The sequence below is a fragment of the Rutilus rutilus genome (genome assembly GCF_951802725.1).
Source record: "Rutilus rutilus genome assembly, chromosome: 2".
Classification (NCBI taxonomy): domain Eukaryota; kingdom Metazoa; phylum Chordata; class Actinopteri; order Cypriniformes; family Leuciscidae; genus Rutilus; species Rutilus rutilus.
Genome location: NC_140210.1, coordinates 13,309,291 through 13,336,081, shown reverse-complemented (window position 1 = coordinate 13,336,081; position 26,791 = coordinate 13,309,291). Strand labels below are relative to the sequence as shown.

The following is a 26,791-nucleotide window of genomic DNA, read 5'->3' as shown; positions in this document are numbered from 1 at the left end:
GAATGCTTACATCTTCTAAATGCGAATTTTGTCATTGTTTTGGAACACACCAGCTTATTCATAACTTTAAGACTAACATATTCATACTAAAAGCTAAAAAACTTAACACCACATAGACATATAAACATTAAAAACTTGATTGAACCAATAAACCACTTTTATGATTTATTTTCATACAAAATCTGTTGCTCCATCAATGTTCAATAAAAAACTTTTTTTCCCTGCAATCAGGAGTACGTATTTTACGAGGTGGCTAATTCGTACAAATTCATATGACCTCACATATTTTATGAGTTTTGCATTTGCATTTATGCATTTGGCAGACGCTTTTATCCAACGCGACTCACATTGCATTTCAAGGTACACATTTACATTCTTATCAGTTCTAGCTTTCCCTGGGAATCGAACCCATGACATTGGCGTTGCAAGCGCCAACGCTCTACTGTTTGAGCTACAGGAAAGCTGAATTTGTACAGTATGAATTACCTACCCCTGACCCCACCCCTAAACCTACCCATCACTGGGGTTTAGACAAATCGTATGAATTCGTACGAATTAGCCACCTCGTACTCGCTCGTACAAATTTGTATGAATTGGTCGTGAGATAGCGTTTGGAATAACAGTGAAATCACCACAATTACACAATTTCCAACAAAGTCTGAATACTGTTTTAATTAAACATTTTAAAATGTTATTTTGGAGGCTTACCTAAACTGTCATGTTTGTGCATGCATGTGAGATCTAAATCACATCCGTAGTTCAGATTAATCATGGTTGCATGCATTTGTCACAACTAAATAGATCAACTTTACAAGACAGAAGTCAAACCAAAATAGGGGGAGTCAGGGGATGGTTGTAAAACTTTTTGTTTGAGCATCAGTAACTCAGTGGTTGTTTGTGCTATATATCTCAAATTTTCATACATGGTAGCCACATTTGTCTACTGCAAATATAACTCACTTGGATATGTACAACATGTGAGTTAATGTCAAATACAAAGAGTTCTGGTGTTATAATCTACCCCACTACTGATTTGAGTTGTAACTAGGGACAGATGTAGGCCTACACTATGCAATTTTTTTGCAGAAACATCATTGAAGAATAGCCTGACGTCGTCATACTCAATTCTAGTCAGAATGTGAGTCTGATACTTTTCCATAGAGATTTGATTATGGGGCGTGTCTCAACCAAACCAGGAAAAAAAAAAAAACTCTGCACTCAATTGGATAGACCTACAACCAATCAGAGCAACGGAGTAAATGACGCATGTTCTTCATTCATATTTTCAACCAACAAAATGTCGCGGCTCTCTGTTCCTCTTTTAAAATGAATGCGCTGTCGATATAACAGACGCGATGGCGGAATCTACACATGATGTTTCATAAACAAAGTTCGGGAGGAGCACGTACAAATAATCAATCCAATATAAACTTGTCATCAAACAATACCATGTCTAACGTTACCCTATCTATCAGCATGAGGAAGCATATTCACTCTGTAAACTTACCTAACACTCCTTGACAGTTTTTCAGCATCCCTCCACCACCCCGAATCCTCACTCTTGTCTTGTTCTCTCACAACCAGGAATACGGGGGAGCATGGCTACCGAGCCCACAGCCCTCTCCTCGGACAGCACGTCATATACGCATTTATTCTATCGACTTATTTGTGTGAAATCTTATAAACGCATTTATTCTATCTGACTTATTTGTAAATGTGAACTCGTGAAATCTCAATTCTCCAGCAGCAGTCGTCTTTGTTGTAAACTAATTCAAATCAACCCAGATAGCAAAATCTTCCGGGCCTTTTCTGGATTCTTCTGGCATTTGTTTGGTTTGTGTTCGATGTTGGCAAATGGATGGCAACCCTGAAGAGTTCCGGAATCGGTGGTGGCGCAGCAGGAGGTGGTGGAGGGAGGGGCATTATTTTATGGCTCTCTTCTGGCAAATATGAAACATGCCAGATTCAACGTATTTTTCAGTTGCTGGTGTGGGAGTGATTGTGAAATGACTTAAACAAGTATTTCCTCTCCAGTTTTATCATAATATATATATATATATATATATATATATATATATAGCCTCTAATGTACAAGGTTGTCTTTGTCATAAGTTTATTAAATTACACGAAGTACACAATTTTAATAATAAATTAAATTTTACTGAAATCATATACTTGACATAATAAAATAAAAACTGATACATGATATTTAAATATGTAAAAACGAACTTATTAAAACATTTGCGATTTACCCTTTGACCTTGCTGCCGCGCCATTTTAAACGAAGTCGGACAATTCTCATCCTCAGAGTCAGTAGCTACCTGAACCGCGCTGAGGTAAAGTGTGTTGCTTAAGCTGAACTATGCTTTATTTTTAGTAATTCCATTTTATATCGTGCAAATAGCCAGTTACTAATAATATTTTCTGTTGTAGGTGGTAAGTTCCGTGTGAACTGGCATTATATGATATGAGAAGCATTAAACTGTCCCGTTTTTTAACTTAGTTGTAACGTTACCGTCAGCACTTTTAGCAAGCTTTCTAGGTTTAACCGAGCCCGTTTCTCTGACCAAACCAAATGTTCCTGTATATTTCCTGACAGAGATTACACCGGTGACTATCGGAGCCAAGTAAAAGTAAGGTAAGTTGTGTTCTGTATGTTTTTAACTTTTGTTCTATTTTTGTTTTATTATTATTATTATTATTATTATTATTTTGCGTAGGCTATGTAAACTTCTTTTATCTGCTATAAGTAGATTTTTTTTTTTCGCACCCTAACGTTAACGTGCCCTCATGAGCACCAGGCAGATTGTCATGGTAGTTTTAGTCTAGATGACAGGAATTTTATGTGAAAATTGCATATGTCGTATGGATATTAAGTTTGTTGGTATTATAATAGCATATGCACATTTTTAAAGTATTCAATGGTTGTTTGAAGAAATCCGTTTAAAAGCCACTAGCTACTTCGTGTCTATTCACACCGCATGGCGTGGTCAAGATGGCACCTGTCGTTCTTCTGGCAGAAATTTTCCCGCTGCATTCTGCCTAGGCCTACAAACGTTAGTGTAGCGCTACATGAGGGATTCGCCAGCCTTATTCTAAATTTGAGTTTGACATGTTTTCTATTTAGTTTTGGGCTTTAAAAAAAAAAACTTGCCTTCATGAGATCAGGCGAAGTTCGTGTTGTTTAAAAAACGATGTACCACAGCCTTCTTGTACCCTGGAAACGCCAGAGTTCTCGCAAGAGCACAATTTGAATTGTCTCTGCGAGACACAATGGCAACCCATACAGAAAAAATATATTGAAATATATTTTAAAGTGTCAAAAATATGTGGCACAGGCCTATATTCCAAATATATATTAAATTCCTATATTAAATTCCATTTAAATATATTTGCATTGTTGTTCACTTATATTTATCAGTTTGAATGTAATATATTCTGAAATATAACAAAAATATACGATGTTAAGTCTGAAATATATTTACATTTATAACATGTAATGTAAAATTTAAATGTCAACTCAAAAATAGCTGAACTCTTTATTAAATAAATAAAAATGCAAAAAAAAATTTTAATGGTTTTTGTTTGTGAATGTTAATTTTTAAATTTCAAAATATATTTCAAATTAAACAATTTGCAAAAGTTAAAACATATATGAATATATATGTTGTTAGTAAATATATTGACATAAATATATTAACATATTTAACTAAAATATATTTATTGGGCCAATTTTGAATATTTGCATATATTCTGAAAATATATTCTGAAAATATATTTCTTGTGTATGGGAATGAGTAATGACGCACGTTACTTTTGCCACTTGTATCGCGGGGAGCCAATCACATTGGTGTATCTGATATAGGCGGTATAAGATAGCTAAACCGATGTCAGTCATAGTGTTATCCAATTGCGTCAAAGTCCGTACGTTTTTGTTTTTCGCCTCGCCAACAAAAAATGTCCTTTCCCGTGTTCATTGCATGGTTTCTATCTTATTCCACAATTGAGCCTGACAGATTTTTACATGCAGTAAAATTGTCAATAAGCTGCAGGCTTCAACATGAAATATTTTTCATTACCTTTTCTAAGTATTTTTGATTTAGAGCTGTTTTATTTGCTTAGTGTAACATTGTATGCAAATATCTGATTTCAAATTTCAATTCGAATAAATCAAATGAGCGGTGGAGTTGTTTTTTATGTGACTAAGGTTTACCCTACAGTACAGCCTAGACTACTGGGGACATACACTGTTCAAGACATGCATACAAAGAGCTTTCTCCTCTCTTTTCTCTCTAAATAAATCAGTAGCGTTAACAAATGTCTGTGTTTGGTTTTCCCCAGTTCACAATGGAGCGGTCCCAGTGGAGTAACGTGCGCAAGCGAGCCATAAAAAGGACAAATGACAGAATTTTAGAGGTACAAAGAAGTCTTTGCACAGGTGTTGTAGAGCACAATGAGATGGTAAGTCGTGACGTTGTGGACACTGAGATGGTGAGTGAGGATGAGGTCTCTGAAGATGATCATGAGGAGGAGGAGGATGATGATGATGAGGAGGATGAAATTTCTCCTCCTTTAGATTTGTCCACTGCTCTGTCTGGCTGGGCTGTTGAGTATGGTGTATCATTAGTGGCATTGTCTGCTCTTCTGTGCATCCTTAGAGTGCATCACCCCTTTCTTCCAAAGGATGGGAGAACTCTTTTAAAAACGGCAACCAAGTACACTCTGGAAAGGTTGGCTGGTGGGGTGTTTTTCTATTTTGGTATTTTGAACATGTTTCGCAAAACATTTGAGTATTTGTCGTCCAAATTTCCAGATAGAAATGTGTTTATGTTGCAGCTTAATTTTGATGGATTGCCGCTATTTAAGAGCTCGTCAACTCAGTTCTGGCCAGTGTTAGGCATGTTGCGTCACAAAGATTATGTTTCCAGCAGGCCACTGTTAATTGCTTTGTTCTGTGGTGAGACTAAACCCACTTCATTGCAGGAGTATCTTGGTGCCCTTGTTCAAGAATTGACAATGCTGAGAGAGGGATTTGTCATAGGCTCAAAAACCTTGTTTCTGAAGGTAAGTTCGGTCATTTGTGATGCTCCGGCTAGAGCCTTTATCAAACAGGTGAAAGGCCATTCAGGTTATGCAGGATGTGATAAGTGTTTACAGCCAGGTGTTTATGCTCATCACCGCATGACATTCCCAGAGGTAAGTGCTGCTGATAGGACTGATGAGTCATTTGCGAGGGGCACAGATGAGGAACACCACACAGCAGTTTCCCCCCTACTTGAAACAGGTATTGGTATGGTCAGTCAGTTTCCTCATGATTATATGCATTTGGTTTGTTTGGGAGTAATGAGGAGGCTCTTAGATTTGTGGTTTGGCAGTTCTGGCCCTCTTCGGTGTCGTCGTTCAGGTCGTGACATGCAGGAGATCTCTGAAAAGCTAGAAAGTTTGAAGGCATTCGTCCCAGTTGAATTTGCTAGGAAGCCAAGGAGTCTGGCAGAAAGACTAAGGTGGAAGGCAACTGAACTCAGGCAGTTCCTTCTGTACACTGGTCCTCTTGTTCTTAGGGGTGTGTTACCTGAGGAAATCTATAACAACTTCATGCTGCTGTCAGTTGCCATCTCGATTTTAGCCAATCCCCGCCTTTGTTCAGCTCTGAATGGTTTTGCGAAAAGGTTACTTGTGTCATTTGTGGAGCACTTCAGTAAATTGTATGGTCCTGAGTTTGTTGTCTACAATATACATGGGTTAATTCATCTTAGTGACGATGTAAAGATTCATGGTCATTTAGATGTGATCTCTGGGTTTCCATTTGAAAATTACCTGTGTACATTAAAAAAAATGATCAGGAAACCACACAGCCCTCTAACTCAGGTGATCCGTAGAGTGTCTGAAGTTCACAACCAAAAACCTAGCGTTGAAGTTAAGTGGCCAAAAATGCAAGTACATATAGAGCATAGAAATGGGCCTGTACCAGACTTGTTTGAAGGGGATGTTCTACAATTCAAAGAACTGGTAGTGAATGATGTGCACGTCAGAATTACAGAAGGAGACAATTGTGTTAGAATCAATCAGATCGTTGCTTTGGTGGAAAATATTATTGTCTATAAAGACCAGGAGTACATCATCTACCGTGAATTTGCAAAGATGGAGACATTCTTTCATTACCCAGTTGATTCTCAAGAAGTAGGAGTTTTTGTAGTGTCAAATTTGTCTTCAGATTTAAAATGTACAAGGCTGAATGACGTATTAAAATATTTCAGGATGCCATTTGGGGAACAGGGCAGTTTTGTTGTCTTTCCCCTTTTACATCTAAAATAACTTTAAATTCCCCCCCTACTAGGGCTGGGCGATATATCGCACAATATTGTTACGCGCATCTCGTCAGTAAAGCCGGTTCCTTGATTAGTAGTAAATCACCATCACCTGCTTTCAGATGGAGCGGTGTTAAATTAACACTCCTGGGGCTGGGAGTATATATATGAGTCCACACTCAAGAGTGTAAAGTGTTAAAATATGAGTGTTAAATTAACACTCAAGAGCGTTAAAATTAATTAGATAATTAAGTGATTAATTTAGTGATGATTGAGCATTATTGAAGACACCTGATATAAACAAGCAGAATCACTGAAGGAGAAAATCACAAATTGTAAGTTACCATTGTGGTGATGGGTGTTTGCTTTAGTTGGGCTCTTGACCCTTATAGGATTACTTTAAATTGTACTGTTGTTTGTCTGCTGTTAGTGATTGATTTATAACAGTCAAATGAACAAAGTAAAGTGTGATCTGATAGTGTTTATTATGTTTTGGCATAATCATGCTGTGATCTAAAAAATGAAAGTTATTGAGATAGTTTGATTTAATTTGTTAGCAGCCGCTCTGTGATTCTACAGCATATGATTATCAGTACTTCACTTATAATCCAAAATATTTAATAAACTTTGTTCTGATCAAAAGACTTTCAAATAAATTCATTTAGAAACAAAGATATCATGGCAGGTTTCAGAGTTTAAATATAAGACTTAAAGACAAAGTAAAGACAGGCAAAGCCATTTAAACTTACATTTCATTTAGGCCTTTAAGTTTAAGGAGAACTCTGGTCAATTTTAACATTGAGCTCATTTTTTTGTACATTTGGAGTGCTGTCAATACAGAGAACAACGACAAAAATCGGTGTTGCCTACACCGTGTTATCCTCTTTTTAAAGTTTTAAACCTGCTTTTAGCCTCTTAACATCCTTGATGTGTCATTACAAGTGCCCAGCCAATGTGAGTGATTCCTTCAGAGTGAACACGCGGTGAATCTGACTGCAGTAGATGTGAAAGATACGAATAAAAATGATGTTATTTCAGCCAGCGCTCATACCTGTATTTATTTCCTGTTTTTGGTCGAAGTCCACAGTAATCGATTGTCGAGTTCACGCGCATAGGTTTAGTTACCTATGATCATGCGCGTGAACTCGACAATCGACTACTGTGGACTTCGACCAAAAACAGGAAGTAAATACAGGTATGAGCGCTGGCTGAAATAACATCATTTTTATCCATATCTTTCACATCTACTGCAGTCAGATTCACTGTGTTCACACTGAAGCAATCACTCACATTGGCTGGGCACTTGTAATGACACATCAAGGATGTTAAGAGGCTAAAAGCAGGTTTAAAACTTGCCCTATTGAAGTCAACAGGGTGCAAAATTTAAAAAGAGGATAACACGGTGTAGGCAACACCGATTTTTGTCGTTGTTCTCTGTATTGACAGCACTCCAAATTTACAAAAAAATGAGCTCAATGTTAAAATTGACCGGAGTTCTCCTTTTAGAAATCCTTTATTATATAAATTCTGGGCATTTACGCAGAATCACAGTTATGCTGTAACCAACAACATAAATCGAAGTCAGAAAGAAGGATCTTAATGAGTTCAGTGATCAAGTTCAAATGATGGTTGTCATAATATAACCAACACCATCAAATCACTTTTTTTCTTTGTTCAACTGGCGGTTATAACTCAGATACAACAGCCAAACAAAATCTAAAGTAAACATATAAGGGTCAAGAGCCCAACTAAAGCAAACAATGATCGCCATAACGGTGGCTTACAATTTGTGATTTTCTCCTTCAGTGATTCTACTTGTTAATATCAGGTGTCTTCAATAATGTTCAATCATCACTAAATTAATCACTTAATTATCTCATTAACTTCAACACTCTTGAGTGTTCATATACACTCCCAGGAGTGTTAAATTAACACTGGAGTTTTTGCTGTGTACAAAGAGCCGTAGTTAACTGACAAGCTGAGCCATTTCGCATTAATTATCGCTGGCGATACATCCGCGATATTAATGCGATATGGCTCAGCTTGTCAGTTAACTACGGCTCTTTGTAGTAAATGCCGCTCCATCTGAAAGCAGGTGATGGTGATTTACTACTAATCAAGGAACCGGCTTTACTGATGAGATGCGCATAACAATATCGTGCGATATATCGCCCAGCCCTAACCCTAACCCTAACCCCAACCCCAATTCTCAGTGTATTTCATAGTGAGCTTCATTAAGACAAATGAAGTGGAGGTGGTGCCAGATGTGTGGGTAGAAGGAGAGGTTTGTAAATGGCCGAACTACAAACTCGATGCCATGTTGAAGGCCATCAAGAACTCTGAGATGCCTAAGGAGACCTGGACAAGTTATGACATCAGGGTTCTTTATAAAGCAAGTGAGTGTTCACTTTAATCCATTGTTCATGGTTCAAGACTAAATCAAGTCACCTTTTTTATGTATTTCTTAATTTAAATGTAACAGTGACACTTTATTTGAAGGTGTCTACATAAGAGTGAGCCTTATTAGCATGACCCACATCATGAACATTTAATAACACTTATGTTCATGACTGGTGTCATTAAGTGTATTTATTTGTTTTTTGTAATGTAAAGTTGACACTGGGATGCAGACATTACAAGAACCGAATGATTTAATATATAACAATCATGATCAAATCTCACAACACTAATACCGTTTTGGGTAAAGCTTTGTTTTTCACTTGGTTCCCATTCTTGACAGGTAGCTTTAGTGAGGCAAGGTTGAAACTTCGCCGGGCAGAAGATGACACAGACCTCCAGTCAGAAGCAGAGGAGGGGAGGCCAGAAAAAAGAAAAACCAGGTATGTTGCAAATCTGCTGAATCCAGGATAATGTGTGTTGCACTCAGATTTTGCTCAGTTTGTCTACATAATGTTTGTCTTGAAACTGAGGGTGTATTCGCACCAGGAAAGTCCGATAGTTCACTTGCTTTGGTCCGGACCAAATCGAATGTTGATTTTTATTTTTTTTTGTTTGGTACGTTTCGCTTTCACACTGCTCTTTTTGCAAGTGAACCAAAATGTGTAAACAAAACCACACGTGTGCTAAGGTCGTCCATTCATTGGACAGGAATTCTCAAGCAGGGAAAAGCAGGAAGTGCACAAACAGGCTCAGCATGGAGATATTTCGTAATGTAATATTTGTTATTTTACTGATTTGGTGTTATTCTCTACAAACGCAATATGAAGAAACGATGGTATAGATAAAAGCCAGCCCGCACTGACAATTGATTGCTTGGGTCCTTACATGCGCTTCGTGAGGCACACTAGCTGGCACACACACGCAAGATCTCTCACTCCCTCTCTCTGCCGTGCGCACGCTCTTGCTCGCTCGCTTTAGACACCATTATGCCAAAATGTCCGTTTTGTTAAGTATCCTCATAAGAGCAGTCAAATAAAAAGGCGCAGTTTTCTGCAGTTGGGTCGGTTCATGTTCACACCGTAAACGAACCGTACCAGAGTTCGTTTGGAACCGTACCGAGACCACCTCTTCAGCTGGGTCTCGGTTCGATTGTTTGGCCCGCACCCGAGTTCGATTGCTGTATTCACACCTGCCCAAAAGGTCCGCACCAAGAGGGGAAACGAACTAGAGTTTGATTCAATCGAACCAAACCAGGCAGGTGTGAATACACCCTAAGGCATGTAAAAAGATTTAAGCATTTAAGTTGCCAAATTTCTGTAAGAAGTAGCACTGAAAAAAATTGTATGTGGGGTAGTTGGTGAGAAGCCGTAACTGTGGGATTTAATTTACTTTAAAACCTCAGTTTTGTAGAGTTTTATTCATAGATGGGTCTCTTCATAGTAGGCAGTGTAAACGGACCTTTCATGGCTGTGGGGTTGTAAATAATTTTAGTTATTTTTCTCTCTTCAAAGACCAAACCAGCGCTTCCTCTCGAGTCAGGAGGAGTCTGATGAGGAGCCTGTGAAGCGCAAACCAGTCCTCCCTAAGGTGCCCTCCATTCCACCTCTGCCGTCACTGTTGCGTGACGCCATTTCCTCATCAGATGAAATATCTCCGCCAGCTAGTCAACTTGCCTCTCTGCAGCCGTTTCACGCCCTTGGACCTCCTGAGTCATCCTACCATCTTGCCCCTCAATCGCCTCGCCACCATGGAACTCCTGAGCCATTCCATCTTGCCCCTCCATCGTCTCGCCACCATGGAACTCCTGAGCCATCCTACCATCTTGCCCCTCAATCGCCTCGCCACCATGGAACTCCTGAACCATTCCATCTTGCCCCTCCATCGTCTCGCCAACATGGAACTCCTGAGCCATTCCATCTTGCCCCTCCATCGTCTCGCCAACATGGAACTCCTGAGCCATTCCATCTTGCCCCTCCATCGTCTCGCCACCATGGAACTCCTGAGCCATTCCATCTTGCCCCTCATGCTGCTTCTGAGATGGACCTGCACTCTGGTGAGACCTTATGCTCTATTCCCATTTACAATACATTTCTATGTTATAGCTAGCAAGGACTGAACAGTTTTTAAAATGTTCTGGTTTCAGCATTACTACGAGAGATCATTGCCAAGCAGGAGGTGATGTGTGATATGCAAAGAAATCTGCTGCGGATTGTTCAGGATCTTTCTTCTACACCTACACCACATGGACACCACATGGACAGAAGTTTCCTGCCTTTGAGGGATGCTGAGGCTCTTTTGGCGCTGGACCGCGACATTAAGACAAAGCCAGAGAAGAGAAAGGACTTGGTAATAATTACTTTTATCATTAGTATTTGGACCAGATTTTTTTCTGAACTTTTTTTTCTTTGCATTTTTTTCTCCGCAATGAATATTCATATTTTCAAAACTTTTATTTTTTTATTCTTCCAGGTGCTGACACTGGGCCTTGCTGGGGGCGTGACCCTCAAGGACACTGTGTGGAGGGTCATGAAGATGCTTCTTCAGAATGACTTGGCCTGCAAAATAAATTGGACTGGCCTCCATGGCAAAGCATCATTCCAGGGCCTAGAAGTCAAAAATGTTGTTACAGGTAAAAGTGTTGATTAGATGTACCAGACAACATTTTTAGGTTAATTTAAGCTTCGTAGTCACTTCGATGAGCTGCCACCCCTCAATACAGGGTGAATAAAGGCTCTTGGCCGCCTCAGTGTAGTGGCCACCGTTTTTAGAGGCAAATTCTTTGTTTGTACACAAAGGGCATAAATGCAGAGTAATGTCTTTGTTTTTCAAAATAACCATAGTCGTGTGAAAGGGATGTTAGTCTGTCGTTCGTGGTCAGACTACACATTATGATATACTGTAGTCTGGCTTGTCAGGCTATGTATAAATCTCTTTTGTAAGGTCTGTGCCTGTTTAACTCCATAGTGGTAAAGAAACTGTATGAACAAATTATGCTGTCCCTTTCCCTTAAGTCTGTCACACAAAGTCAACAGAAGAATGGGACTAAAAGGAGAACTCCGGTCAATTTTAACATTGAGCTATTTTTTTTGTAAATTAGGAGTGCTGTCAGTACAGAGAACAACGACAAAAACCGGTGTTGCCTACACCGTGTTATCCTCTTTAAAATTTGCACCCTGTTGACTTAAATGGGGCAAGTTTTAAACCTGCTTTTAGCCAATCGACAGTAGTCGATTGTCGAGTTCACGCGCGTGATCATAGGTAACTAAACCTATGCGCGTGAACTCGACAATCGACTACTGTGGACTTCGACCAAAAACAGGAAGTAAATACAGGTATGAGCGCTGGCTGAATTAACATCACTTTTATTCATATCTTTCACATCTACTGCAGTCAGATTCACTCGTGTTCACTCTGAAGGAATCACTCACATTGGCTGGGCACTTGTAATGACACATCAAGGATGTTAAGAGGCTAAAAGCAGGTTTAAAACTTGCCCTATTGAAGTCAACAGGGTGCAAATTTTAAAAAGAGGATAACACGGTGTAGGCAACACCGATTTTTGTCGTTGTTCTCTGTATTGACAGCACTCCAAATTTAAAAAAAAATGAGCTCAATGTTAAAATTGACCGGAGTTCTCCTTAAACTTAAAGGCCTAAATGAAATTTAAGTTTAAATGGCTTTGCCTGTCTTTACTTTGTCTTTAAGTCTTATATTTAAACTCTGAAACCTGCCATGATATCTTTATTTGTTTGTTTCTAGAAGCCATTCGGAGAAATCCTGGATGCAGAGAATCCACGAACCAGGAGGTGGAGCAATGGTTGAGGCGTTGGTTGTATTTGGCTGGCGATCGAGAGGGGGGTAGAAGGAGGAGAAGCACAGTCCTCCACCACCAGCCACCCACCAACACATAACACATTAACACAAAGTCAGATACACACACATATACGTTCCACTTTGGCCCGTTTCTGGCCACACTTTAACATACACTACCGTTCATAAGTTGGTGGTCTTTCATGGTTTACACATGGTTTCAAGGTTTTACTAGTGATTTCTAAAACCATGCTTTGTATTATAAAAGTTTTTAGATTTTATTTTCTTACATTTTATTTGTATAAAAAAATGAATAATTGTAAATGTTTACCTATTTAGGTCATATGTTTATGTTGATTGAAAATAAACACTAATTTTCAGCAGTTATGGTTTCCTGGTTTGATTTATCTTTGAATTGCATGGTTGCTGTTGAGCGCCGATATTGAATATGGGCCAAATTAGTTATTTAGTATAATCTGGCAGAGTTGTGGCCTGTGCTCGGGAGACATCTGGCTTTTCAATGGCGATATTATGGCATGAATATGGGCCAATTTAGGGTCTTCTGGCTCTCGTCTGGTAAGACATTGGCATTTTTCTGGCAGCTTTCTGGCATGCTTTTGGCAAAACTGTTAGGGCCGGTTTTGGCCCTGCATTCCTCGCGGTATGATTGCCAAAACTAAGAACAGTGTTTGGGCCATAAAAGGCCCGGAACAATTTTGCTATCTGGGAAGCGCTCTTTGGTGACGTGGACGATTACGTTGCATTGCTCATCTGTCCATCATCGTATAAAGCCCGCCCTGACAATTTGATTGGTCCGAACAATTTTTGTTCGGGCATAATAGCTCCTCAACGGAGCGAGTCCAGACCGAACTTCCCGACCAAAAAATATTGTGGGCGGGGTTCGGGCTGGCACCCAGGCTAATTGAAGAACAAAGAAAAAACTGTTTTGAACAACGTGAACAATTTAAACGGACACAAAATTATTGTATTGTATTGTTTTCTAACTTTAAATGTAGTGCAAAACAATTGCCGGGCGTGTTTGTGTGAGAATGTGTGTAAAGTGTACTGTTTTCCTGTCCACATATTTTTATGTGAATTTTGAGATATAGCATAAAAAACGCTGGATGGCAACATCAGGATTTGCAAAAATTCAATTAATGTGAACAAAAATGTGTTCATTTGTTTTTTTATCTGGTAAGAAGACGTGCATAAACTACGATAGAAACACAAATTGACTGAATAAATCCTGCGTTACGCAAAAAAAGAAAAAAAAACCTCGTGACTTTGCCTCAACAGAGGATGTGACTGATAACTGGTCTCATTAGAATCATCATAGGGGTTGGTTGAAATATTTTTAATAAACTGTTACAACTATCCCCACCCCAAACAGCCATAAGCTAACTGTTTTAGCATGTGGGTTTGAAGTTAGCATAAATACTACAGCATCAAATTAAACTAGAGAAACAGTTACTACAGGTCATGTAAGTTAAATAATTGCATGTATAATTCAGTGATTACTTAGCAAAAAATTATCTTTTTTTACAAATTTGCTCTCAGTCTGGGCAATTCTCCTGTGATCTCAAAAAGAAGATTGGAGTGTATGATATTGATGACGTCACCACAGCTCTTTTCTGACCTGTCAAACAGACAGTTTGACATCTAACCCCGTGTTACAACACTTCCCGTTCTCCCTAAAACATACACACATACTGTGTAAAATAATTTCCTCTTTGAGGTCCATTTAAAGTTTCTAACCTAATACTAACTCCCATGAAAAAAAAGTGACTTTCACTCCTTTTGTGCTCATAGTGTAAAAGATAAATTGTAATTATGTTAAATTACTAGAATGCTAGGCCAACAAAATACTATTAACTGACAACATGTTTCACTACTGTGAGTTTCATTCCACACCCACCCAAAGCTTTTACTCAGAGTAGGTACACACAGTTCCTGGTAAGAATGATTTCTTTCTCAGTACACACAGTCCTGCTTAATTAAGCTGTGTCCTGTATTGACGATGATGAATATAAGTAACTATTTATTATTACTCTTATAAACTACAAAAACAAAATTAGGTTTTGTCCACTTATCTGCTCACTCCCAACAGCCACAAAATGTATTACTTGTACAAAGTTAATTGCACGCCAATATTATACAGTGAAGAGCAGTGAACAAAAGGACAAATTTTATATTTTAGTTTTTACTGAATAACAAATTTCCTAAAACTTCTGTAATGAATCAATTAAAAAATCTTCTCATAAAGCCCCATTTGTAATAGCTATTCTATTTATTTTGATCAATCACAATAATATTTTGATTACAGTTTCCAACTGACTCTATGTGATTGTGGATAGTTTGTGTGATGTGTGGAATTACTTGGCAGAGAACTACTCTTGCTGTACCTGTTGCTGGTCACCAGAGGCTGGAAAGAACGGAAAGGCGTCCCATATACAATGGGTTCTTTTGGCACTGAAGAAAAGCTGTTAGTAGGGGATGTAACAGCTATTACAGGCGCCATCTCCTGTAGGCAACCAGCTAACTCATAGAATACTCTTTGCTTCCATTCTGCTGGCGTTTCTGGTAGTGATTTTCTATGAGTAGCTGACATTTTGACCTCATCGAGAACAAAGGGGCTTCGAGCAACTGCCTCTATTGAAGGAAGTAGTTTTTTGGGCTGCTCCGACCAAGAATATTGTCTGTTCATTGATTCACGTGTTGGATGGACACCTGAGGTGGATACAGGGAAAGCGGAAGACACATAGGACAGTCTCTGAGGAAAAGACAATGACTGGCTCCTGCTGAATCCCTACAGAGTAAGACAGAAGGACATTCACTTATTAGTTCTAGTAAAACAAGTTGACAAAGTAGTTGACTCATAAGCCTTATCAAGTAATCACAGATTTAGATTGTAACATAAAGAAACTCTCGATGCTTTTGGATTTCTAACAAGACTTTTTACACCAAACAAAATATAAATTATTACATGCATTTAGACTGCCCTCATCTGGACAGTGTCTGTAAATGCTCTATAGAGACCTTGTGCTCATTTTAGGTTAGGGGAGGTCAGGGTTGTTTGGCTACTGTGGTTGGTTGGCACTGGATTAATTCTGTGGTTATAATTAGTCGTCATGATTTATAATTAGACTGTCACAACATTTTTGAGAGTGGTGACACTCTTGATAAGAGTACGATTTTTTTTAAATATTAATAAATATGAATATCAGTTAATAGAGACATGTAATAATTGTAAATTATTGTATGTAGACATGTAAAATGTATGTAATTGAATTATATATAATAAAAATAAAAATAAAAACATTAAACATTAATCACATTTAACACATTAATCATATAATAATAAAAATATAGGCCTATATATTTGACAAATATTGAGATTATGATTTTTTTTCTTCTATTTTTGAAACAGTCATCCTGAAATATTTTTGATTTTACATAACTTTGTAACTTAACTACAAAAGTCTATACTCAGTTTGGGAAGGTGGGGGGACTTCATTGGAGGAAAAAAATAAATGTCTGCAAGTCATAAAGTAAGCTCTGAAAACAATCTCCAAATTATTATCTCAAAAATTCTGACATTGCCTGTGTCATGACAGCATTGCCATGCTGTTTTCTAGTGTCATCATTAGAACATGATGATTGAGTTGGGGATGGGGTTATTTCAGCACTTACCTCTAGTTAAAGGCACTTGACTAGTTAATAAGTGTAAGCAGAGATGGTGTCTTAGGGTTTGTGTGTTGCAAACATGGTGGAGCGAGAGCTATATTTAAAATGAGCTACGTGCAGAGTTAAGAAAAGCTATACCATAGTATTTCAACAATTTGTGAAGAACAGAATTATTCGGACAGAATAAAGAATACACTCGTCGACACTGTTCAAATATGGTATGCCCATGCAAAATCACATAATTTAAGTTTAAAATGTAGAACTTAATTTAGAACTTATTGACCCATGGTGTATTTGTATTACACTGAAGGTGTTTCATTTAAGGACTAGTCTTTGCAGAAACAGAGTAACATGAGCAATATGGAAATACCAGAAAGAGAACTGTGGTAAAATTGGTAAAGAAAAGCAAATAGAGAGCACAGAAAGCATTAAGTGAGACAGAGCTGATGGAGATATTTATTAAAGGGAGAGACATCAAGAAGTGCAAGGGAAAGAAGAAACAAGAACAGAAGAAACATTGTTCAGATTGATATTTGAATTAGTACAAATTAATGTTAAAAGTATTCTGTACACCCATCCTTTGTTTTCTGCATTTGAACAGTATGCTAAATACAGTACAAATAATTAATTGACAAAGTACATAAGAATGAATTAGAGGTCTGACAGAATTGCAAAGGAAACTCAGTCCATGCAGGGGGAGATCTAATATGTTGATTTGGAACTGTAGCAAAAATGTAGCACCTAATGCTTTTAACACTCATTATTTCATTGGTGCTTTGCCTGGCTACACATATCAGAAATGTAAATTCCTTTTCACAATCCAGGGCCACTTGGCATAATGAGAAAATATTTATCAGGGTTCTTTTTTTTTCTCTACAAAATACAGATAAAAATAAATGCAATTGTCATTCACATGGAAATCAAAATAAAATTGTGAAACTAATCAAATCTAATCAAATCAATGTATGCTATAAATTGTAGACCTGTTCTATAATGTATGAAATTATTATCTTAAGCATTTATCTAGAAAGTATCATTAAAAGGGTCATTACATGAGGAATCAAACTTTCTTTGATCCTTTGACATTGCACTATAAAAAAAAAAAAAATCAGACCACAAAAATCCCTCCTAACTGCAAAAACAGAATTTTTTGAATCTGCCAAAACAAAATGTTTTTCATTTATATTCTATTCTTTCTTTTTTTTTCTTTTTTTTGTGCCAATTTTTTTTTTTTTAACTAACTTTACTAACATTAAAAGTGAATCAAGAGACATTAAAATAATATAAAAAGCATGTCATGACCTAAAGTTGTAAAATTATTGGTTTCCATTTCTTGCCAGTGTTTGACTTTTTGGCTGAAAACTTTGGTCTTGGAGTCACTGGTAATGCACATCGTGAAGCATATTCATTTTTCATGGGTAAAGAAGACCCTACAAAAAGATTGGCCCCAGTGCTTCCAGGAGCATTGGAGATGTTTCTGGGGCCATCGGACTGCCGTTTCCCATCTAATTGTCGTGGAACAATGGTTGATGTAGACTGATGGACAAATGGGTATGGAACACTTACCTCTCCAGTGGCTTTAGATGGCTTTAGAACTGGCTGTGAACTTTTGAAAAAACTATTTGGGGATGAAGAGAATGTTGTAGATGGCTCATAAGCGAAGGACTGGGTCTTAAAACTGGTAGGGGGTTGATAAGAAGTTTGTTTAGACTCTTCAGGGGAAACTGCTTCCTTAGCCTCTAGAGTGGAGTTGTAGGTAAAAAGTGAGGAGTTCAGTTGGTAAGGCTGATGTTTCATAATGTCCAGAACATTGAGATGTTTGGGTGGTGGATTCATCTTCTCCTTGCTTGCTTTAGGCTTTACCTTTGGACTAGTTGAAGGAGGGGGTTGTTTAACTGCTGCAAGAGGATAAAAGGGGGACAAAATAGGATTGTAGGACACTGGAGGTGGGGCACGGACATTAGAAGAGTATTTCCAAGTGCTTGGCATTGAAAGTGTTGGCGATGAGGATCTTGCCTTGTTGGCTCGCACAGTCTCATCGTCCACCACAAATTTTTCCATACGGGACTGTCTACGAGCAAACAGTTCAGCTCCTTTTCCTTTAAGGTTCAGCCCCTCAGAATCACCTGCATCTGATGAATACCCTTTAGGAGAAGCTGATGGAGCCTTAGATGCCTGAACATATGTGCCCAGGTGTTGGGGTGGACAAGAAGCAACAGAGTTACCATCATTTTGTGACCTTGATGTTTTAAACTGGGAAGCACCAGCATGGAGTGAATCTGGCTTATGTGCCTGATGTGGTTTTGGAGTCCAGGCTGATTGATGCAGATCTGGTGAGTGGGATGGAACCCAAGCAGGTGATGCCTGCTGTGATATCGGTTGAGATGATAATGAGGGCCGGGCTTTTCCAGCAGGCTGTAGCTTTGGTGGGTTTTGTTGGGGTACTGCCTGTACCTGGGTGTGCCCCATAACTGGAACTAAGCTTGATGCTGCAAGGGGACTCCTAGAGATGGCACGGCCCTCTGCGGACCAGGGAGGGTGAGCTGGGTTGATAACAGGTTTGGGTAGGACAGGTGGAGGGTTTTTCTGCTTGATCTTTGGAGCTTGCATGAAATTGCATGCTTCAGCACCCAGGCTGAGAAAGTCCTCTTCTGGAACTGACTCTGTTAAGGACTTCTGATCTCCTTTCTTTTGAAGCAGGGTCATTTCTTCTAAGTCTGCCTTGCTTGCTCCTCTCCTTTTAGTTTCTGGTAGGATCCTCCTTTTAACTGCAGGTATAGCAATACGTTCATCACGTGAAGCAATGATGTCTGATGTGGGGGACCAAACTTGTGGGGTTGTGTTTACTGGAACATTAACTTTGAATATGTTTTCAAGTTTCTTAGGTGTTGGGCTTGAGACACCTCTGACTGGTGAAAAAGTTTTTTGGCCTTGACTATGACCACCAAGGAAGGGCTTAGCAGTTCTGTTGGGAACAAGGGGTCTGGCAACAGCCAATCCTTGGTATGGATCCAGACCATTCATACCATTTGCTGATTGTGGCAACATCTGTTTCTGAATTGGCTGCTCTTGATACTGCTGTTGTTGTCTTTCATAGACATCTTGTGGGGCTTGTGTACTTTCTTCTTGCGGAGGACGCTTTACAATTTCACCTACTGGTTCCACAATTGCATCCACTGGTATGCCTTTTCGTCTCATTTCCTCTTGTTCTGCAGAAAGATCATCCATCCTTTGACGCCTCTTGGCAAACATAAAGACTCCCTTGCCTTTTGTCTGTGGAAGATGCTCCATTGTTTCCAACTTATACTCGGCCTGTGCTTAAAAATTCTGATGTAGCTCAAAAAAGTCTGTTGGTTCTGATCAGTCGTCTTCTCAGAATAAATTTTTGAAGAGCGTGGCAATCTGACGTCCTGATTTACTTTGAAGTGTACAAACTCATTCTTGTCCTGAAATCTGTCTTCTAGAAGATGTACCGTAATTAACCAGTGTGAACCTTCTGACCCTTTGTTAACACTTCTTGAACATCAACACACCCTTGTTTTGGCAGCAGTAAAAAGCAAAGCGTTATGTTTACTTTTAGAGTTGGCTTTTTTCAGCTGTCTCACTGACTGTACCTCACTCCGTCTTAGTCCTGTGAAAGAAAATTCATGACAAATAAATATATAAATAAAATGGCATGAAAATGATGAAGAATGGAAATTCATAACACAATATAGGAATTATTTAGAAATTCATACATTAATGCATTTGGAACAACATGATGCAGCATGGGCTCATAGGCCACATACACAGTGCAGGTAAATTCAGTAGTCAGTTCACCTTTTAGTACTTAATCCTGTTCTGTAAGCACACAGTTCAGCAATTTACGGGAGGGACAACCACATTCTTAACTCATGAAAAATTAAAGTAGTGACAACCACATTTACACACATTCTATGCAGTGTGTACGGAACTGAAGTGAACAACTAATCGTTAATGATGTTTTTAAACGTGTATCAAAGTTGTGTCTCTCTTCTGTATACGCGGTGCAAGAAATCACAGGGAACAAGAAATGTCTTGACTCATTAGTGTTTCCAAATACCAAAATAATGCAACCTGCACTAAACTGGATCGCTATATGAGCCAAGTCCAAACAACATGTCCAAAGATACTTAATAAACGTTGCTTATAATAAGTGGACATAAGTGGCAACATTTAAAGAGCTTGCTTTCACACATAAACAAAACAAGACGGCTCAGCCGACGGTGGTTTAGTGTTCATTGAACATAACAAGTCTTTGGTCGCTGTAATATTACTTTGGTAAAAAATAACGGATATCAAACGAGCGAGATGCCAGAACGTTGCTATGGTTACCACAGTGTCAATCATCATAATTTCGAGAGTGAGTTCAGTTCTATACACACTCAAAACAATAATTTAGGGGATTCGCTCCCATATTTAAAGGGTTAGGTCACCCAAAATTCTGTCAGTAATTACTCACCCTCATGTTATTCCAAACTCGTTAGACTTTCTTTCATCTTCGGAACATAATTTAAGATATTTTTGATGAAATCTGAGAGCTAGTTCACTCCTTCATAGGCGTCTATGTAATTTCATTCTGCCGGCACAGAAAAGTTAGTAAAACATTGTTAAAATAGTCCAAGTGACTACAGTGACTACAGTAGCTCAACCTTAAGTTTATCAAGCAACATTTATCAAGTTTAACAAGCGACGAGAATACATTTTGCACAAAAAAACCCCATAAAATAAGGACTTTATTCAACTATTCATTTTCTTCTGTGTGGGCCTCTGACATGAGGTCATGAGAGCGCCACAACACATGTGCGAGAACTGAGAAGATGATGGCAATCACGATCATTTGATGGGAAAGTGTGAAAGGTAAGCCATTAATTTTGCGGCATTGGTAAGGCACTTTTACGTTTTCTCGCTGGTTTCTCACGATTCAGACATCCCTGAAATGCACAGTTTAGAACCATTTTAAACACTATATCAAGACCCATCTGCGTCATCTTCTCAGTTCTCGCACATGCGTCGTGTCGCTTTCGTGAACTCACGTCAGAGGCCCACACAAAAGAAAATGAATAGTTGAATAATTATTATTATTATTATTTTTTTTGTGTGTTCCGAAGATGAACAAAAGTCTTCCGGGGTTGGAACAACATGAGGGTGAGTTTTTGGGTGAACTAACCCTTTAAATGCGGTTGTCACTCCTGAAATTTGTGTATGTGTCCATAGTGCACCTTGAAATTTGCATTAGTCATCTCATACGTAATTACCATACTGTGTTTAGACACCAACTATTATTTCAAAGTATTGATAAGATAATGTACTATCATGACATTTCAATATTGTATTGTTTTATTGAAGTGCAGTTTAGATAAGACCATTTAAATTAAGTAAGGTCTTTTATCGTCTATTAGCTTACAATGATCAATTTCTCTGTTTAACTCTAATAAATCCTTAAAAACTTCATCACACAAGCCTCAGTAGAACATTGTTAGCTGGGTTATTTGAAACTTATTCAAACTTTAGGTCTTACCATTTTTAATTCACTAATTTAAAATTAATTCCCCCAATCTTGTCTCTTATCAGACACATTTAAATCAAAACAATTCTGACTGCATTAATACAGCTTTAAATAAGAAAAAAGCACGAGGCAATGCCTCAAGTTGTTCTGGAGAAAATGGAGAAAATCTATCTTTACGACTTTGTAACATAATTTTCTAATGCTGACATTTAGCTTTCTAACATTCAGTTTAGTCCAAAGCATCCTGACTTTCCGAAAGATTTTTTATGTAAAAAAAAAAAACATTGCAAGAGGTCATAAAACCCCAACTAAAGTGCTTATCTGTGCAAACTGTGTCAGTGCTGCTAACACTGTGGTAGGGTGGCAGGACTATGAAGGGAACAAGTGAGTAAGTAAAATAACAAGTAAAATAGAGAGAGAGAGAGAGAGGGTGGTGGGGGGTGGTGTCCATTTAATGGAGTCAGGGCTCCTCACCAAGGGATCGTATGACAAATCTCTACTGACACATGCTGGTGCCTATCAAACCAGTGGCTTGAGGACAACTGCACTATTGCACTATTATTTAAGAAGCTCTCAAATGTGTTTAAGCATATAGCTTGCCTCATCCATCCTAAACCATTAACAGTATTGACAAATGATGATCCATTTAAGAAAAAAAAAATCTAAATTGATCTAAATTCACTTTCTGCAGTCTTCTAATTTTATATGTAGACAGCTCTCCACATCCAACATCAAAACCGAACAATCCTTGAGTGTTTCAGTCTGTGAGGAAATTTATGCACGTTTATAGAATATCAGCATAATCAGACGATACATTGCCTCGTAGAGCAAGGGAAGGCCAGTGTGAAAACCCTATTCCAGAATTGGTTGGTTATTTCTGTCCAGGCACTTTAACAGTCAAGACATACTCATCCAAGCAAGTACCTTACAAACCAGCCAAATGATCAAGTTTCAAATATATTTTTAATTTATATTTATATTATATTGTTATAATTATATTCATCCTATTAGAGGTATTGAAGGTTCAGTATATAATGCATTGAATTAAAAATGTTTTCAAAATTTCTTTCATTAAATAACATTAGACAATAATAATCATCAGTGGAGAGGTGAAGAAAAAGAAAAACACAAACACAAACAGATATAGACAAAGACAGCCACTGAAGGACAGATTTGGAGAAGATTTGTCTTACGTGCCTGTCTTGCTTGGTGTCTGCTGAGTCTGGTCGGTTCCGTCAAGGAGCCAGTGCCCCACCACTCTGCCTGCTCAGCACCCTGGACTTGAATTCCACTTAACATACAGGAGGTCTCACACATCTCCCTCCTCCTCTTCCTCCTCCTTCTCTCCCGTCTCCTCCTCTTCTTCAGCCTTTTTTTCTTTCAGTTTACAAGGAATCTAAAAGTTCCTCCTTCAAGTTCTCTGGGTTCTAGTGAGAACCTGTGGTAGAAGAGCATTAGTCCACTTGAGTTTGTTGTTGTGTTCAGATATGGGGAGGCAGGTACTTTGAGAAGGGTCCATATCAGTCTCTTCAGTGTGGGAATGGGGAGTTGCTCTCTCATGTCAAAATATACTGATAGAACCATCATTTAAGTGACCAGAGAGATGTACGCTTGCTTGGTGGGGCTCTTGATGCTTGATAACACTTTCTGTTTCTCCACATTGGATCCATGAACACAAATAGCTTCCATTGCAGTACAGACATCACACAAATGGACATAAAAAAACATGGAATATACAGTATAATATAAATTGCATTGCTATTGCAAGCAAATATTCATTGCTTGATTTCCCCGTATTACAAGTCAAGTCACCTTTATTTATATAGCGCTTTTTACAATACAGATTGTTTTAAAGCAGCTTTACAGTGATAACAGAAAAAATAATGCTACAAAGTTTGTTTCGGCTGTACAGCAAATCTAGAAGAAAATAGTGTCATATATAGTCTTAAGTAAATTCAGTGATGGTTCATTTCTGTTGTAAAAAAGTTATTAATTTAGTATTTTCACTGCGATTTTACGTATTTATGAATGAACGGCTCGTTTCAAAATCTTCCCAGTCTACTGACATTTGTTAAGACATCTGCTTTAAACATTACAGTCCTCATGATAACTTTTGTTAACTTTACAATAAGTAAATCCACACTCTGGGATTAGAGGAGTGAAAGCAGGAGATAAAGAACATAAACTCTTACTAGATGCAGATGACATTTTTGCAGTCATAACTGATCCTCTGACCTCTTTACCACAGCTAATGGATGTTATACAATCCTGCTCAAAATTGTCAGGTTACACTGTCAACTGGAATAAATCTGAAGCTACCCTGCTTTTCAATTCATGTTTACCAGTTTATGGTAGAAAAGTTTAAATTTAAATGGGTCCCTAAGGGAATTAAATATTTAGGAGGCAATAATAGCACTCAATTTACACCCACCACTACAGATGTTCAAAACTACCCTGGAGAAGAGGGGCAAATTTTTTTTTACAATTTGACATTTTAATGAAAAAAACTTTGTGGGATGGGAAAAGGGCAATAATTAATCTAAACAAGTTAATTACCCCTTAAGAGGAGGGCTGGGTTTTTCTGATTGTAGACTATTATCATTTGTCATTTGCTATGCTATTGGAATCAGGAAAAAGAAAAAAACCAACTGGATGAATGTTGAATATAAAATATGTTCACCTTTTACTGCCATTGAAGTATTTTCGCAGTCTGCTTGTACTACAAACCTGTTCCCTTTCGTTCAGTCACTCCGAGTTACGTCAGTGACTGACGAAATGGGGGTTTTGCTTAGAAGCCTATCACCTTCGAGTTCTTACAAAATGAGCCAATTGGCAAAACAATGCCATGGGTCTGCGGAATTTGCATAGAGCAAATCCGCCCCACCGCATGGGTATAAAAGGAGCAGCACGGCAATCTCGCATTATGTTTTTGCTTCGGAGCCGAGTGTTTCTTCACTTCTCTCCATTGCAAGCTGTCTTTGAGTTCTAGATACGAGACGAGCGACACTTCGCAGTTGTGGTGTGACGGCGTGTTCCAGCGAGATCTCATTCCTGCTGCTGGTCTGTGCAGTGATCTGCCAACAGTGTGTGTTTTCTCCATGGGGGCTTCAGCACTACTGTTGAGTTTTATCCTCTCTAAAAGAGCTGCACGCGGCGCATCTTTTTAAAGATGTCTCACCCGTGTTTTTTCTGGGTGCGGTAGACAGATTAATTCTGCTGATGGGCACACACTGCCTGGTGTGTTTGGGCTTAAATCACGCTCAGGCAGCATTCGTGGATGCGTCATGTTCTCATACCCAAGAAGAGCGGTGGGTTACGGCCAATCGTGGACCTGCGTATCTTGAACCGAACCCATTCATGATGTTCCATTCAAGATGTTGACAGCCAGATGTTCGTCCGTTGGATTGGTTTCCAGCGATCGACCTGAAGGACGCGTACTTTCATGTCTCCATTCTTCCTCGACACAGACCGTTTCTTCGATTTGCTTTCGAGGGGCAGGCATACCAGTACACGGTACTTCCATTCGGGCTAGCCCTGTCTCCTCGCGTCTTCATGAAAGCCGTCGAGGCAGCCCTTGTACCACTCCGGCAACAAAGGGTTCGCATCCTGAACTATCTCGAAAACTGGCTGATTCTAGCTCACTCTCGAGAGCAGGTTTGCGAACACAGGGACCTGGTGCTCCGGCACCTCGCCCGTCTGGGCCTTTGGGTCAACTGGGAAAAGAGCAAACTCTCCCCCTTGCAGAGGATCTCTTTTCTCGGTATGGAAATCAACTCTGTCGCCATGTACACACAGCTTACGAGCGAGCGCGCGCAGTCACTGCTGAATTGCCTGAATCAATTAGAGGGCAAGAGTGCGGTTCCACTGAAGTTATTTCAGAGGCTCCTGTGGCATGGCATCCACAGCGGCAGCCACACCACTCAGACTGCTTAATTTGAGACCGCTTCAGCACTGGCTTTACGATCGAGTCCCAAAATGGGCATGGCAACAGGGCACGCTCCGAGTACCAGTTACCATAGCTGGCCGCAGGGCCTCCGCAAGTATGGGTTTCCCCCAGTGAGCCTTCTTACACAGGTCCTGTGCAAGATCAGGGAGGATGAGGAGCAGGTCCTTCTGGTTGCGCCTCATTGGCCCACCCGGACTTGGTTCTCCGAACTGGTGCTCCTCACAACAGCCTCTCCCTGGCCAATCCCTCTGAGGAAGGACCTCCGTTCTCAAAGACGGGGCAGCCTCTGGCACCCACGTCCCGATCTGTGGAACCTGCATGTGTGGATTCTGGATGGGACGTGACAGGTTTGAGTACCCTACCACCTCAGTTGGTGGCTACCATCACTTCTGCTAGGGCCTTGTCCACGAGACACGCCTATGCTCTGAAGTGGTACCTCTTCGTCACCTGGTGTTCTTCTCACCGAGAACATCCCAGAAAATGCTTGATCAGGTCAGTGCTCTCCTTGCTCCGAAGTCTGTCTCCTTCCACCCTGAAGGTTTACATGGCTGCGATCTCTGCGCACCATGACCTTGTAGAGTCAAAAACAGTGGGACAGCATGACCTGGTCGTCAGTTTCCTGAGGAGGGTGAGGAGACTAAATCCTCTCCTAAATCCTAAATCTAAATCCTGCATACCCTCTTGGGACCTCTTCAGGACATCAGACCAGATCTTTGTCTGTTTTGGTGGGAAGCTGAAGGGAAAGGCTCTCTCCAAGCAAACGTTGTCTCACTGGATAGTGGACACCATTGTCTTGGCTTACCAGACGCAGGGTCGTCCATGCCCCCTAGGGGTGAGGGCACACTACACCCGGAGTGTGGCCTCCTCCTGGGCTTTAGCGCATGGCGCTTTGCTAACAGACATCTAGAGCTGCAGGATGGGCAACACCCAACACTTTCCACTGTAATTCTCCCCGAGCACGTGTTTTCCCTCTGCAAGACCTCTTGCCATCTCAAGGTTGAAACATTCCACCCTGCGGGCTGGATACCTCTGAGTTTCCATATGAATCCCGCTCTCAGGTCATATGTGTATTCTAAGTCCTCCCTACGTGTAGGCGCTGTGTTACATATTCCACCT

The 26,791-nt window shown here is 39.5% G+C and overlaps 2 protein-coding genes across 3 annotated transcripts; one reads left to right on the top strand and one right to left on the bottom strand.

Moving 5' to 3' along the window:
- Nucleotides 1-2,309: 2,309 nt before the first annotated feature.
- LOC311281540 (uncharacterized protein) lies at nucleotides 2,310-12,901 on the top strand. Of its 2 annotated transcripts, none has more exons than XM_084394561.1 (8): nucleotides 2,310-2,336; nucleotides 2,600-2,633; nucleotides 8,522-8,704; nucleotides 9,049-9,148; nucleotides 10,220-10,761; nucleotides 10,852-11,054; nucleotides 11,178-11,337; nucleotides 12,468-12,901. In XM_084394561.1, coding segments are annotated over exons 2-8 (1,341 nt in total). In that variant the 5' UTR covers nucleotides 2,310-2,336; nucleotides 2,600-2,632; the 3' UTR covers nucleotides 12,620-12,901. The 2 variants fall into 2 exon arrangements, with proteins under 2 accessions (XP_084250687.1, XP_084250688.1); XM_084394562.1 differs by having other exon boundaries at nucleotides 12,471-12,744.
- Nucleotides 12,902-14,057: 1,156 nt separating this feature from the next.
- On the bottom strand, nucleotides 14,058-23,006 carry synpo2b (synaptopodin 2b; the record flags this gene model as incomplete). The annotated part of the gene is made up of 4 exons (XM_084402769.1): nucleotides 22,923-23,006; nucleotides 17,769-19,833; nucleotides 14,921-15,324; nucleotides 14,058-14,154 (listed from the first exon to the last, which is right to left on the bottom strand). Exons 2-4 carry the CDS (start codon nucleotides 19,491-19,493, stop codon nucleotides 14,058-14,060), a joined length of 2,226 nt encoding a protein of 741 aa, XP_084258895.1. The 5' UTR covers nucleotides 19,494-19,833; nucleotides 22,923-23,006.
- Nucleotides 23,007-26,791: the final 3,785 nt, after the last annotated feature.